This window comes from Columba livia, chromosome 16 (assembly GCF_036013475.1).
Source record: "Columba livia isolate bColLiv1 breed racing homer chromosome 16, bColLiv1.pat.W.v2, whole genome shotgun sequence".
Taxonomy (NCBI): domain Eukaryota; kingdom Metazoa; phylum Chordata; class Aves; order Columbiformes; family Columbidae; genus Columba; species Columba livia.
The window spans coordinates 2,007,904-2,020,590 of NC_088617.1; the positions used below are offsets into that span (position 1 = coordinate 2,007,904).

General features: G+C 44.2%; 1 protein-coding gene across 1 annotated transcript in view; it reads left to right on the forward strand.

The window, feature by feature from the left end:
- Window positions 1-12,687, forward strand: part of TRPC4AP (transient receptor potential cation channel subfamily C member 4 associated protein) — a 31,677-nt gene that overhangs the window by 15,825 nt on the left and 3,165 nt on the right. Inside the window, exons 8-18 of the mRNA XM_065031844.1 lie at window positions 1,563-1,751; window positions 3,539-3,681; window positions 3,811-3,942; window positions 4,633-4,691; window positions 7,120-7,221; window positions 8,420-8,503; window positions 8,837-8,927; window positions 9,501-9,641; window positions 11,163-11,271; window positions 11,433-11,545; window positions 11,776-11,982. Coding sequence (XP_064887916.1) covers window positions 1,563-1,751; window positions 3,539-3,681; window positions 3,811-3,942; window positions 4,633-4,691; window positions 7,120-7,221; window positions 8,420-8,503; window positions 8,837-8,927; window positions 9,501-9,641; window positions 11,163-11,271; window positions 11,433-11,545; window positions 11,776-11,982 — 1,370 coding nt within the window. The remainder of the gene's footprint in view (window positions 1-1,562; window positions 1,752-3,538; window positions 3,682-3,810; window positions 3,943-4,632; window positions 4,692-7,119; window positions 7,222-8,419; window positions 8,504-8,836; window positions 8,928-9,500; window positions 9,642-11,162; window positions 11,272-11,432; window positions 11,546-11,775; window positions 11,983-12,687) is intronic.

Genomic DNA, 12,687 nt, shown 5'->3' on the forward strand with positions numbered 1-12,687 from the left:
AACTGCAGGCAACATGGTTGCTGTCAGAGCAGTTCTTTCTCTGATTTTCTCTGACATTGTCTTTATCAACATGAGAGTGTGTTTAATATTGATCAGGTCACCCACACTTACCACCCCAGCCTTGGCAATCTGTGGGTCTAATCTCGGTTTTAACTTCGAGCACAGTGCAGGTTTCCTTATTTTGCTGAGTACTTCTCAAATGCAGAAGTCTTGCCTAGGAGCGTGAGCGTGAATTTAAGAGATTTAAATTAAAGTACCCTCAAATGTAAGATCTGCTGTTTTCAGCTCTTACTAAGCTGAAAAGCTTTTGGACTTTTGAAGTAGATGTTTTCTTAAGCCCATACCAAACAATGTTGGGAAGTGCAAAAAAGGGTTTTGGAGCTGGTTCTCCCATCTTCTAACATTTTATCTTAGCCATGAACAATAAAGCTCCATTTGTAACCACCTCTACAGCATCCAGTGAGAGATGGATAGCGTAATCCAGCAGGCAGAAGTTTGGAAACTGTAAAGGGAGCTGTATTGTCTTCTCTGATCGCCAGAGCTTGCTTGTAAAGAGCAATGGACAGGTATTTGTAGGTGTGAGTACAAAGTTTAATTTGAATTAGTTGAACTTAATAAGCTTGGATCCCACAGAGCTGATCTTAGCCAAGCAAATGTTTAAGTAATCATGCTTTGTTTGCAGAACAGACTGTGTCTAAGACTGGAAAGCAGATTCCGTTGTCAAAGCTTCATCATGGAGCTTATTTCAGAGACGGGCAGAATCTCACAACTCTGTCACATATTGTTCACGGCCAAATTCTTTTTCCATTTCTACTTTATCTGCAAGTGCGTGGTGAAGACTTAGCCATTTATCTGTAATAAATAGGTCCTATAATTAAGTTAATCTGTGAAACTTTTATGATAAAATGCAGCTCCTAGCACCTCCCCAAGCATTTTGCAGACCAGCAACTTCTGTCCTTGAACAATTAAAACCTTCTAACTTGGGGCTGCCGTCACGTGTTCCACATCTGTTTTGCTCCATAATGAACTAATTCAGGTAACTAGTACTTGAAAAGCCAACAGCTTTCCGCCTGGCTACTGAAGTGAGCTTGTTCAGTTTGCTCTGACACGAGCATCGCAGGAGGTGGCATTGCAGAGAGGAAGGGCGAGGTGGAGCTGCTCCCTTCCAAGCGTTGCTGCCTTATTTTTGCCAGCTTAATTTTCAGCCAGATCAGTTCCTTGATATTGACTTACTCTGAACTGGAAAGCAGTAGTGGCAGGAAAATGGAATTGGCCAGAAACAATAGTTGGAGTAAGGTAGAACTAGTTGTTTTGCGGTGTAAGTCCAACACAAACCTGTTGAACGCTGATTGAATTATGCCTGGGGTATGTGCGCTCTTCCAGTCCTTGGTAGGAGGGTGTACCAACCAAGGGTCTTCCATCCTTGGATCTTTTTAACCGGATGGAATTTGGTTTTGTGTACTCCATTACTAAAGTAGATGCTTTGTTACCTTATGGTAAAGAGGATTCAATGACTGTGTTGGCGATCTTAAATTGTAATTAAATCGTTTTTCTTTTTTTAGCTACACTTCTGAATATTCCAGGCTTCATTGAGCGACTGTGCAAACTGGCCACCCGGAAGGTGTCTGAAACAACAGGTACTTCCAGCTTCCTCCAGGAGCTGGAGGAGTGGTACACCTGGCTGGACAACGCGCTGGTCCTGGATGCGCTGATGAGAGTAGCGAACGAAGAGGCGGAACAGAGCAGTACAGGTGTCTGGTTTGCGTTCCTCCAGCCCCCGCTAGCTGATGCACATCTTAACCCTCTTCAGTGTTCGCCGTGTGTTGTTTTGCCTTTTAACTGGTGTTGATTCCCCATTTCTTGCACAAAAGACCAACACGTCAGCATTCAGGTCTGACTCTTAGTGCCAGAGTTAGGTTCGGTTATGGTTGGACTCGATGATCCTGAGGGTCTCTTCCAACCAAGATGCTTCTATGATTCTATGACTCCCGTGTTGTTCTCATGTACCACTGATTATTTTTTTTTTCCCCATCAACTAAAATTAGCAAAAGTAAAGGTCCCAATGCAAACCGCACCCTTTGCTCACCTAGGTAACAACATTTGCACTGTGCATCCTCAGCACTAATCTGCCCTGGACTGACAAAAATACACACAGCTGAGTTAAGTGACTTTACCAGCATCTTGCTCTAAAACTGAAGCTGATGGCTTTAGGTCCAGATAGTTCACACCAAACACGCGTTCCCTCCTTTGAACAGGAGTGGTAGGTCCAGCAAATTTAAATAAGTTGATGTAGAAAAAAATCATTGTTCCTGATGAGTGTACAGAAGTGTTAGTACAGCCTTAATGAAAGTGCTTTGAAGCAAGCACCTGGTTTGTTCCTTCACCTTTCAATGTTACTAAAGATGCAATGTATGTCTTGTAGAACTCAAAGTGTACTTGGTATTGGAACAGAATTATCCCAGAATTTTGATACCTAAATCTTTGCTTCTGCACTTCTTTGGAAAACTTCCTTCCTTATCTAGCTTCATTAGTTTTGTAGCGATTAACCATTAAAACTTCTGAAAACACGGGAAAAAATGAAATGCATTAATGCTTCAACAGCATCTCACCCAGACCTTTACACACAAGAACTTGGTGGAAACCGAAGAGTGCTTGGTATTGTGGAACACAACTCACAAGGCAGTTTTGCCGAGGCGGAGCTGCCCGGCCCCAGCTCTCGACCCACACCACCGCTTACCAAGCAAACCCAGACCTATTTCCCGGAATACGGCCTCGGTCTCCGGAGGCTTTTGGCCTCTGACTCAGAGGCGGTGTCGCTGCGTTTCAGCCTTTGATGGTTTCCTTCTTTTGTGTGTTTGCCTGGTTCCTGTTTCTTCGCAGGGGTTCAAAAAGCATTCACGTTAAGCTGGGGCTGGGCAGTTCGTCGCTTAGTTTTGTTTCGTGCAGAGACCCAACTCCTTTGAACTGCAGCCTGCAAGTTTTACTGTGTCCTTGCTTACTTTCTCTGTGTCACTCGTAGTTTCCGTCATGTTTTTTCCACTTGCATTCAAGGCATGTTCCATCCTATTTTTGCCCTTAGCAACATCATTCTGGATAGGGCTATGAAAATTATTTAACCATAGCCTAAATATACTGGTACTGAGGTATGAAATTGAAGTAGTTTAATAGTAAATGCTTCTGATAATTTCACCTCTACTTTGGTTACCTTTTCTGCCATGTCCTTTCTGGTGCCTTAGTCTATTAATTTATATAGCTGATCCTACTTGTTTCAGGTAGATGATGCCATTTACCTTATTATGAAAAAAATTTAGAAGATAAAATTAATTTTTTAAAAGTTCCAGCTATACTTTTTTCCTCTTCCGTAGCATTTAATTTAAATCAGTAATTTGTTGCATGTCACTGGTTTTAATTGAGAAGATTCAGGCAGACGTGCTGGTCTTACATCTGCGGTGTTTTGGTGTAAAAATAACTAAATGTAGCAAATCCTTTTGTGTTGAAGCCGCCGCAGTCTCACTCACATCTTTGCCATCTTGTTCAGAGTCTTCGGATGAAAGTGGATTGGCCAACACCTCAACGCGAACACAGCTCCCACAGTCCATGAAGATCATGCACGAGATTATGTATAAGCTGGAGGTGCTGTATGTTCTCTGCGTGCTGCTCATGGGGAGACAAAGAAATCAGGTGAGTCCTTGGCAACGGTCACACATGCACAAGTGGTGCAGGAGGATGCGTCCTGGGTGACGGGTCCCGTCTCTCTGAGGAAGCGTGTGGATGTACCTGGTTGCAGCAGGAGCCTTGGTTTTTTTCCAGGTTCATAAAATGATAGCAGAGTTCAAACTGATCCCTGGCCTCAATAACTTGTTTGACAAACTGATCTGGAGAAAGCATTCAGCGTCAGCCCTTGTTCTGCATGGACACAACCAAAATTGTGATTGCAGCCCAGTGAGTAACTTGTTTAGTTCTGAATTTTTATCTTACTGTATAATTCTGAGGAGCTGTATTGAGTAACTGGGTGCTTGTATAAGGAATGAATTCAGGTGTGGTAACATTCATTTTTTGCAAATTATTGTTTTAATTTAAGTCTTTGTGTTTGGCTCATGCTGGTGAGTTAGCAGATGGCAATTTTAGCCTCTCTCCTAGTTCAGGAACTGGGACGGGGGTACATTCGGTGATCCTCAAAGGCCAGAGGTAGAAGATGACCAAAACTTCAGGAAATTATAGCTAGTGGGTCTGTAACAAGAAGCACAGAACCAAAAATGGCTTGCAGTCGGGTTTTTTGAGGGGTTGGGGCTCTTGGGGGGTTTGCGGTGGCTTTGGTTTTTGTGTGTGTGTATTTGTTTTGTTTTTCCCAACCCTAGATGTTCTAAATTCAATACATTGATGAGCTTTTTTGCCTTTGCAATGAGAAGTTGTTATTAACTGTTAATGCATAGGCTTGGAGGCAGCCTCCACTTCTAGTTTGGGAACTCTGCAAAGTCCAGCCTTCTCCATTCCTACAACTCACTTGCTGTGCTGTGCAAATGGGTTTGATTTGGATGGGTTTTCAATTCCGCTGTGTCTCATCAACCTGGTAACAAAAGATATCCAAACGCACTAAAGCAAAATTTTTTGACCTTTTTTCTCTCTTTTTAGGACATTACTTTAAAGATCCAGTTCTTGAGGCTTCTTCAGAGCTTTAGCGATCACCACGAGTGAGTATGAAAAGCTGTGGTAGGTGGTGGCTTGGTGGTTTTGTTCGCCTGGTCGCACTTGGAGTGTCTGCCCTAAGCACAACGCAGACTCCATATGAACACAGCGTCGTATGGTCCTTAAACGCAATTCAGGTGTTCACATGAACACAGCTCCTGCTGTGAAAAGGCTGAGGGTGGGCATGGCTTAGTATCTTGCTTATTAAAATTAGCCCATTTTGCTTCATGTTGAAACAAACAGCAACATTTATGTGATGAGTTAACACTTTCTGGCTGAAGAAATAAGGAGGCAGCGTTCGTGATGCGGTTTATCTGCCTTTTCTTGAGAGTTGGCAGCGTGTGCTCACCAGAGCATGTGGGGACATGTTCAGCTTTAATTTGGAGAGTAACAAGCATGAAACAAAGGCTGGTGGAAGACAGCATGCCTCTGAAGCTTAATCAGTACTGTTTTGCCTTTGTGAAAAGGCTGGGAAGATATGATTGCTTGCTAAATACCAGCAATAGAGAAGATCTGATTAAACCGGAGGGGACAGTGTTAGGGGAACAATTATCTGTCAGCTAGCCAGCAGGGAGCTAGGCAGGAGTTAGGAAGAAAGCTTAATTTGCCTTCAAAATTCATTCTTATGAAGGTCGAGCCTGCTGGAGTAGTTGAAGGATGATGCAGTTTGCTTGGTGGTGGTAGTTTGTTTGGGGTTTTGTTTGGTTTTTTTGTGTTTTGTTGGGGTTTTTTGTTTGTTTGGGGTTTGTTTTGGGGTTTTTTAGTTCCTTACTGCTGGGAGGGAGGTTGCTCTGCTCTGACTTGCAGAATCCTGTCGTGCCTTCTGTCAGAGTCCTGTTGCTCTGGTTCAGGCCTGTACGATGTCGTGCTGTTCCTTACAAACGTCTGCATCTGAGGCGTATTACACATCTTGCCAGGGTGATATTTTTGTGTAGGTTTTATCTAGTACTATGAGATATACACACTGAAGTATCAGCCTTTTGGATTGGGGAGTATTGGCTTTAAGAGCAGGGAGCTGCTGGACATACTGTAAACAGGAGGGGAAGGCTGACCTGTTGTAAACCCTCCATGCAAGACACTGTTCGCCCAGGAATCACTCCAGGTTTTCCAATGAAGTCTCTTTAGACAATGTTCCTACCTAAGTGGCTGCTACAAAGATATCATGCTTGTTTAAACAGAAAACAGATTTCTGCTGGAGCATTTGAGCAAGTGCAATGTGTGTAATCTGCTTTGGGCTTTTAAACAAATAATTACTTGAACTTTCTATGAAATCACAGATAAGCTGAGTTAGCTGAGGGCACGGCGAGAACTACTTGTGTACTAACATAAACTTCAGTAAAACTGTGTCAGTCAAACTTGTGGAACTGTTGTTTTGCATGGAGAGAGAAGCTGCGTGTTCATTGGAGAAAGATGGTGTTGATCCAGGTCAAAAGCAGCTTCACGTGACAGCCTCACTGGGCACTGATCCGGCAGACAGTGGTTGAAGCAATAAGGCATCCCCATTGCATTTATAATAATTCAGCTTCTGTGTAGTTACTCCGTTTTGATGAATAGCTTCTCTTTGTACACCCCGACACTCACCGCTGCATCCTGGGCTCTCTTAGGTTTCCTTAAAATAGAATCATAGAATCATTTTGGTTGAAAAAGACCCTCAAGATTATCAAGTCCAACTGCTAACCCACCCCTGTCCCTGCCCCATGTCCTGAGAACCTCATGTCCGTCTGTCCAGCCCTCCAGGGACGGTGACTCCAGCACTGCCCTGGGCAGCCTGTTCAATGCCCCACAGCCCTTTGGGGAAGAAATTGTTCCCCAGATCCAACTTCAACCTCCCCTGGCGCAACTTGAGGCTGTTTCCTCTGCTCCTGGCGCTTGTTACTTGGTAGAAGAGACCAACACCGTCCATGCTCCAGCCTCCTTTCAAACAGCTGTAGAGAAATACACCTTTGCTGTCTGGTTCTGAGCACTTTGGAGCAGGAGGGCTCTGAGGCCACTTGCTGGCAGTGACAGGGGATCTGTGAAAGGGAACCTCTGGGTTACATTTCTACTTCATCAGACTTGTTCTGCCTTTAATTTACTTTACAGATAAATTAATTGATTTTTGGTAGGAAAAGTTCAGTATTTGGTAAAGCATTTCACACTAATTCCGTGGGTTTATATCCATCCCTGTCTTATTTTCTGCATTTCATGAACTTTTTAAAAATCCAGAATAAAGTTTCCTCGGAATAATAAAATACCAAGATGATTGAGTACATTTTTCTTTTGTAATTTGTGCTTTCTAACTGAGATCTTTTCCTGATAAAGAGCGTGGTCACTGTAAGGCAGAGAAAAACTGTGTGAACAGTGCTCGTGGGTGGCTGGCTTTGCTCTTCATGTTTGTCCGCATCATAAACTAATGGTATTTTTCTCCCCTACTCCCCAACTGTCTCGCTTTAGGAACAAGTATCTCCTTTTAAACAGCCAAGAGCTTAACGAGCTGAGCGCCATCTCCCATAAGGCCAACATCCCTGAAGTTGATGCAGTTGTCAACACAGACAGGTGAGCAGGGATGGGGGTTTAGCTCGCAGCTCCTGGTGTTTTGCAGGCAGGTTTGTTGTCACCTCTTTCATTTGAGGTCCTTCTGTCCACCACACTTGCTTTAATTTCAGTGACGTGTTTCAGGAGGGAGTGTCTAGGTTTGTGTGATATTGGTGGTCATTAGCAAATCTTAAGGTGTGCTTGTGCTCAGAGTAAGAGGCCTTAAGGACAAAAGTCACCTAAAATGGGAGGTTTGAGTTCATGGCCCAGGCTTCCTTATGATCTGCTGGGCCTGGCTGTTAGTCTGGCCTTTCTCACTACAGACCTGGAAAATAAACTGGGATCCCTGTAATGTGTGAGCTGCTGCTACTAATAAACCTCAGAGGTTCAGGAGCAGTCTCTGCAAACATAGTGTCCATTTCCAGTCTGTATAAACAGATGTGAGTCTGCTCAGTCTTTATTTTAATAGCAGATAATAACTAGAATAAGCTAAATTAGATTAACATGTTAAACCACTTACAGAATCACTACTGTTATGTTTGAGTATCTGTTAGACTGCCTATTTGGATTTAATAAGCTCTTCAATACACGATTGTGATGTACAAACCTCACAAGGTAAAACGTTGTGGAATTGTTTGTCAGGATACTCCCAGGGTATCACCAGGAACCTGGTCTGCACAGAGCAGATCTACCTCGCTTCAAAAGGGAGTTCTCTAAGAGGATTTCTAGATTATAATTATTATCATAATACCGTGCTTAATTGGGAAGAAATGGTGTCTGTATTACTGGGATCCTTTCTTTCTAAGCAGGAGTACCTTTCTCCCTTTGTTTGAAAAGAAGTAGGTGTTTAGGGGGAAAAATTCACCATGAGCATGCTGAGAGGAAGCGGATCAAGCGTGTAAACAGCTTTTTCCAACCTGCGGAGTTTCTCGTCTCTCTCATCCTGAAATCATTAAAATTTTGGGAGAAAGTGATTAATTTTTGTTGAGGATTTATTTGGAAGTCGTGTTGCAGGTGTTGCAGACTTTCACCCAAGACAGTGAGGAGAATTCTTCCACTGGTAGAACTAGTAATGAAAGTTAATGAATATTTGTACTGTGTATCTAATACTGGGATTGTGATTATTAAAAGCTCTGGAGAAGAGACTGGATTCAGTGTTCTACAAGGTCTGTGCTTGCCAGCCCTTCCACTCATGCTGTAATATCTTCACATGCTCTAGGAGTCTTGTCTGTGATGGGAAAAGAGGTTTGCTGACCAGGCTGCTTCAGGTCATGAAGAAGGAGCCAGCTGAATCCTCCTTCAGGTGGGTTCACTTTGTGCGTTAACATGCTGGTTTGAGTTGACTGGGAAGCCAGTTTGTTGTCATACAGCTCACAACAGCTGAAAATCAGAAGCTGTGAAATCATAAACTGTGAAAAGATGTGGTTTTGTTTGCACTTGGCCCAGGTGAGGGATGATGGCAAAGCTGGTGCTGGACCTTGTGCCCACCGCAGTCTGTGGTTTTCTGCAGGATCAACAGGTCTGAATCCAGCTTCAGACTGGAGTGAAACCAATTAGGAAATTTGATTTATATTGTAGTTGTGGTAAAATACTCCCTTTGCTCCAAAATTAGAACTTCATTTATTCTATTTCCCAGGTTTTGGCAAGCAAGAGCAGTTGAAAGTTTTCTGCGAGGCACCACGTCCTATGCAGACCAGATGTTCCTGCTAAAGAGAGGACTCCTGGAGGTAATGAAGTATACGTCAAGCTTCCTCTGTAACATATCTCCGTAGCAATCGAGGAGGATTTATCTGTAATTTAAACGAGGATAAAAATGTAGTGTTAAGTATTCACCGGGAATAGAGCAATTCATGAAAGTATCTGTGAATTCTGCTTGTGGCAGCCAGGTGTGGGGTGGCCGGTTGTGTAGCCTGCATCCTCAGGAGGCTGATATAGCAGAACCATAGAGTGTCCTGAGCTGGAAGGGACCCACAGGATCATCAAGTCCAGCTCCTGTCCCTGCAGTGACACCCCACAGGTCACCCCGTGTGTCTGAGGACGGTGTCCAGTCTCTTCTTGAACACTGTCAGGTTGAGGCCAGGACCCCTCCCTGGGGAGCCTGTTCAGTGTCCAGCACCTCTGGGTGCAGAACCTTTTCCTCATGTCCAACTGACCCCCCCAGCACATCTTCTGCCATTCCCTGGGCTCTGTCTTTGGTCACTAAAGAGAAGAGCTCACCCTATGCTATACTCAGTCTATACTGTACTGCTGCCCTGCCTGGGGCTGAACTGTGGCAATAACATGTTTTCTTTCCATGCCAGCATATTCTCTACTGCATTGTTGATAGTGAGTGCAAATCACGAGATGTGCTTCAGAGTTACTTTGACCTTCTGGGAGAACTGATGAAATTCAATATTGATGCATTCAAGAGGTTCAACAAATACATCAACACAGATGAGAAGGTAAATATTTGTAAAAGCTGTCCCCAGTGGGTCAAATTACACGCTCTTGGAACCAAAGGTAGCACTAAGAAACTCAGGTTCGCTTGCTGATTTTGGTGTGACCGTTGAGCTTGGTGCAGGAGCGAGCTGCCAAAGTCTCTTCCCGAGCATGTGTGCTGTGTACACTCATGTTTCCAGATGTGCTTCCAGATGTTTGTGTCAGCAAGTGCTGATCTATGAAGAAAACGTTGCCCCGTGATGTGATGAGGCAGCTCTGAGGTCAGGGCTCAGAAGGGCAGAATATTTCATGTGAAGTCGCTCGGTTTTGGGTTCAGCTGATAGTTGTGGACATTGAACCAGGCTCCAAAAAATCTTTTACTGGAGCTCAGGAGGGGGCAGTTCTCCACAGAGATGGCTTTAATATTTGATACCGCAAAAAGGCCTGTCTTTGATGTTATTTGAACATTTTAAGAAGTCATGGCTGATGTAATTACCTATAAAACTTAGTTGCGTACGTAGATGGAGAACGGGCAGCTCTATGCGAAGTGATGTCATGCTCTTGTGCACTTTGTGCATATAACGTCAGCTGTTGGGTAGGTTTTGAATGCCGTCATACTCTTGCTTATGTTACTGGAATCTTTCTCTGGTTGCTGTTAGGTCTGTCAGACCTTGGAGAACAGAAGCAGAGATCTATTTATAAGAAAGATTTATTCAATTTCAGGTTGTTTTCTGGAAAATAAACTCAGATTCTAGAGGATCTGTCTTTATACTTCGTGTGCTTCCTACTTATTGATCTAGTACTTCTAAATATTCTCATTCTGTATGAATCTCTTGCTCTATTCCTCCCACGCGCTGTCTGCTGTTTAAAATAAGTGTAGCTGGAGGGACTACAGAGGCCAGCGGCCACGTTGTCTCGTCTCCGTCATTCATAACAAATAGTGTATGAAATCTTGGTCTCATTGAAGGGACCCAGCTTCAAAATAGGTTTTTGTGTTACCAGAACCTTGGCACCACTTTGGTTTTTAAAGTACTTGCTATAGGGACCTTTGGTCAGCCTATGGTGCCAGTGCTGGCGTGGACTGGCTGCGGCAGGCCCAGGAGTGTGGATCAGCTCTTACTCTCATTAGATGTAACAAAAAGGTAAAGATCTGAGTATTTTGGCAGTATTCTGAAGGGAAGGGGAAGTTGTCCTTGTCTGTGATTCTTTATGTTGCTGAAGCACATGGTTTAGGTGCTTCTGCTCAGAATTCAAGGCAATTTCTCCAATAACCTTCAGGAACTGAACTCTTTCAGTGTTGAAGAATCTGGAGAACACTTATTGTTGCCCTACTCGCCAAACCCTGTGCGTAGCAATTCCTGCTTGGGCTCGCTGCCCTGTTCCCCTTGTGCCAACAGAGTCATTGGTTTAGTACATCTCTTGGCCATGCAGGTTCTGAAAAGGGTGTGAAACGCTGTTCTGCCAGACCTCATCTATGAGTGTTCACACAGGGTGAACTTTTTCGCTTGTTTTTGAATGCAACGCTAAGAAGTATTTCTCTTTAGTTTCAGGTATTTTTAAATCAGATCAACAGTTCGTTGGTTGACTCAAACATGCTTGTTCGCTGCATTACGCTGTCCCTGGACCGATTTGAGAATCAGTCTGATGCTAAAGGTAAAGAACAAGCAATGGTGGGCGCATGCGTTTGGTCATTATAATGCTTATTTTAAGTCTGAGCCTTGAAAATTTTGAAAAATGCCACCTTGTTGCCAGATTGCTTGGACCAGTGTGTGAACGTTAAGCACCTGATGATTGTCTTTTTCCTTTTGCTGCAGTCGCCGAAGTCCTGTCAGAGTGCCGCCTGTTATCGTATATGTCCCAGATGTCCATGAGGATGTCCTTCCTTTTCCGTCTCATTAATATTATTCACGTACAGACGCTTACGCAGGTAAAGAGCTGACGTAACTCTGAGATAACTTGCTGATGCTGCACAGCAATGGGCTGGGAGCAGGGAGGAACCCGCTTCTCTTCAGAAGACCCATGTCCCTTCTTTCTTAATACATATAAGAGCACCTCGGCGTGCTTGTCGTGAGCATGTTTTGTAAGGACATGTGCACAAGTGATGTCTCAGCTTTGGTTTTTTCTTCGTTTGACCTAATGTGTCATTTTTACTTTTAGGAAAACGTCAGTTGTTTGAACACAAGTTTAGTTATCCTAATGCTGGCTCGAAGGAAAGAAAAGCTACCTTTTTATCTGCGCACTTTGCAACAGATGGAATATACAGAAAAATACCCAGGCTTCATCCTGAACAACTTCCACAGTCTCCTGCGATTCTGGCAACAGCATTACCTCAACAAGGATAAAGACAGCACCTGCTTAGAAAATGTACGTGAACCTCTTCCCATAGCAAGAATCCCTCATAGCACTGTTTACTAGTCACCTGGTGAAAGTGGGGAGTGAGAGGCTGGGAAGGGTAGAAGGGAACAAGTTCTCCCCACAGTGTAACTTCCTGTGGTGGTTCTCACACCGTATTGCACAGTCCATTCTCCAGGCAGTCAGGCTAACACAAGCGTAGGTGCTGGGTTTCCGTGCAGACAGGATTCACAAGAAGTGAGACCTGGCGGTGCTGAGCGGGTCTGTGCAGCAGGGCTGGGGAGGTGGGCAGCACGGGGATGCGGAGGGAGGACAAAATCCAGCTCCCAGATGAGTTGTAGCATCTTAACTGGCCTGTCCCTGTGTACACACGCTGCTGTACTGCCTGTGACTTGGGCCACTGGTGGGGTGGAAATAGTTGTCCGGTGTGTAAAGGCTTTGGGTAGTACTGGCAGTACTGGAGTACTGTGTCCAGTTCTGGGCTCCCCACTTGAAGGAGGACAAGGAATTACTGGAGGGAGTTCAGCAGAGAGCTACAAAGATGATGGGAGGTCTGGAGCATCTTTCTTATGAGGAAAGACTGAGAAAGCTGGGGCTGTTCAGCCTGGAGAAGAGAAACAGAGAGGGGACCTTATTTATGTTTATAAGTATCTCCAGGGTGGGTGTCAGAGGATGGACCAGACTCTGTTCAGTGGTGCCCAACGCCAGGGTGAGGGG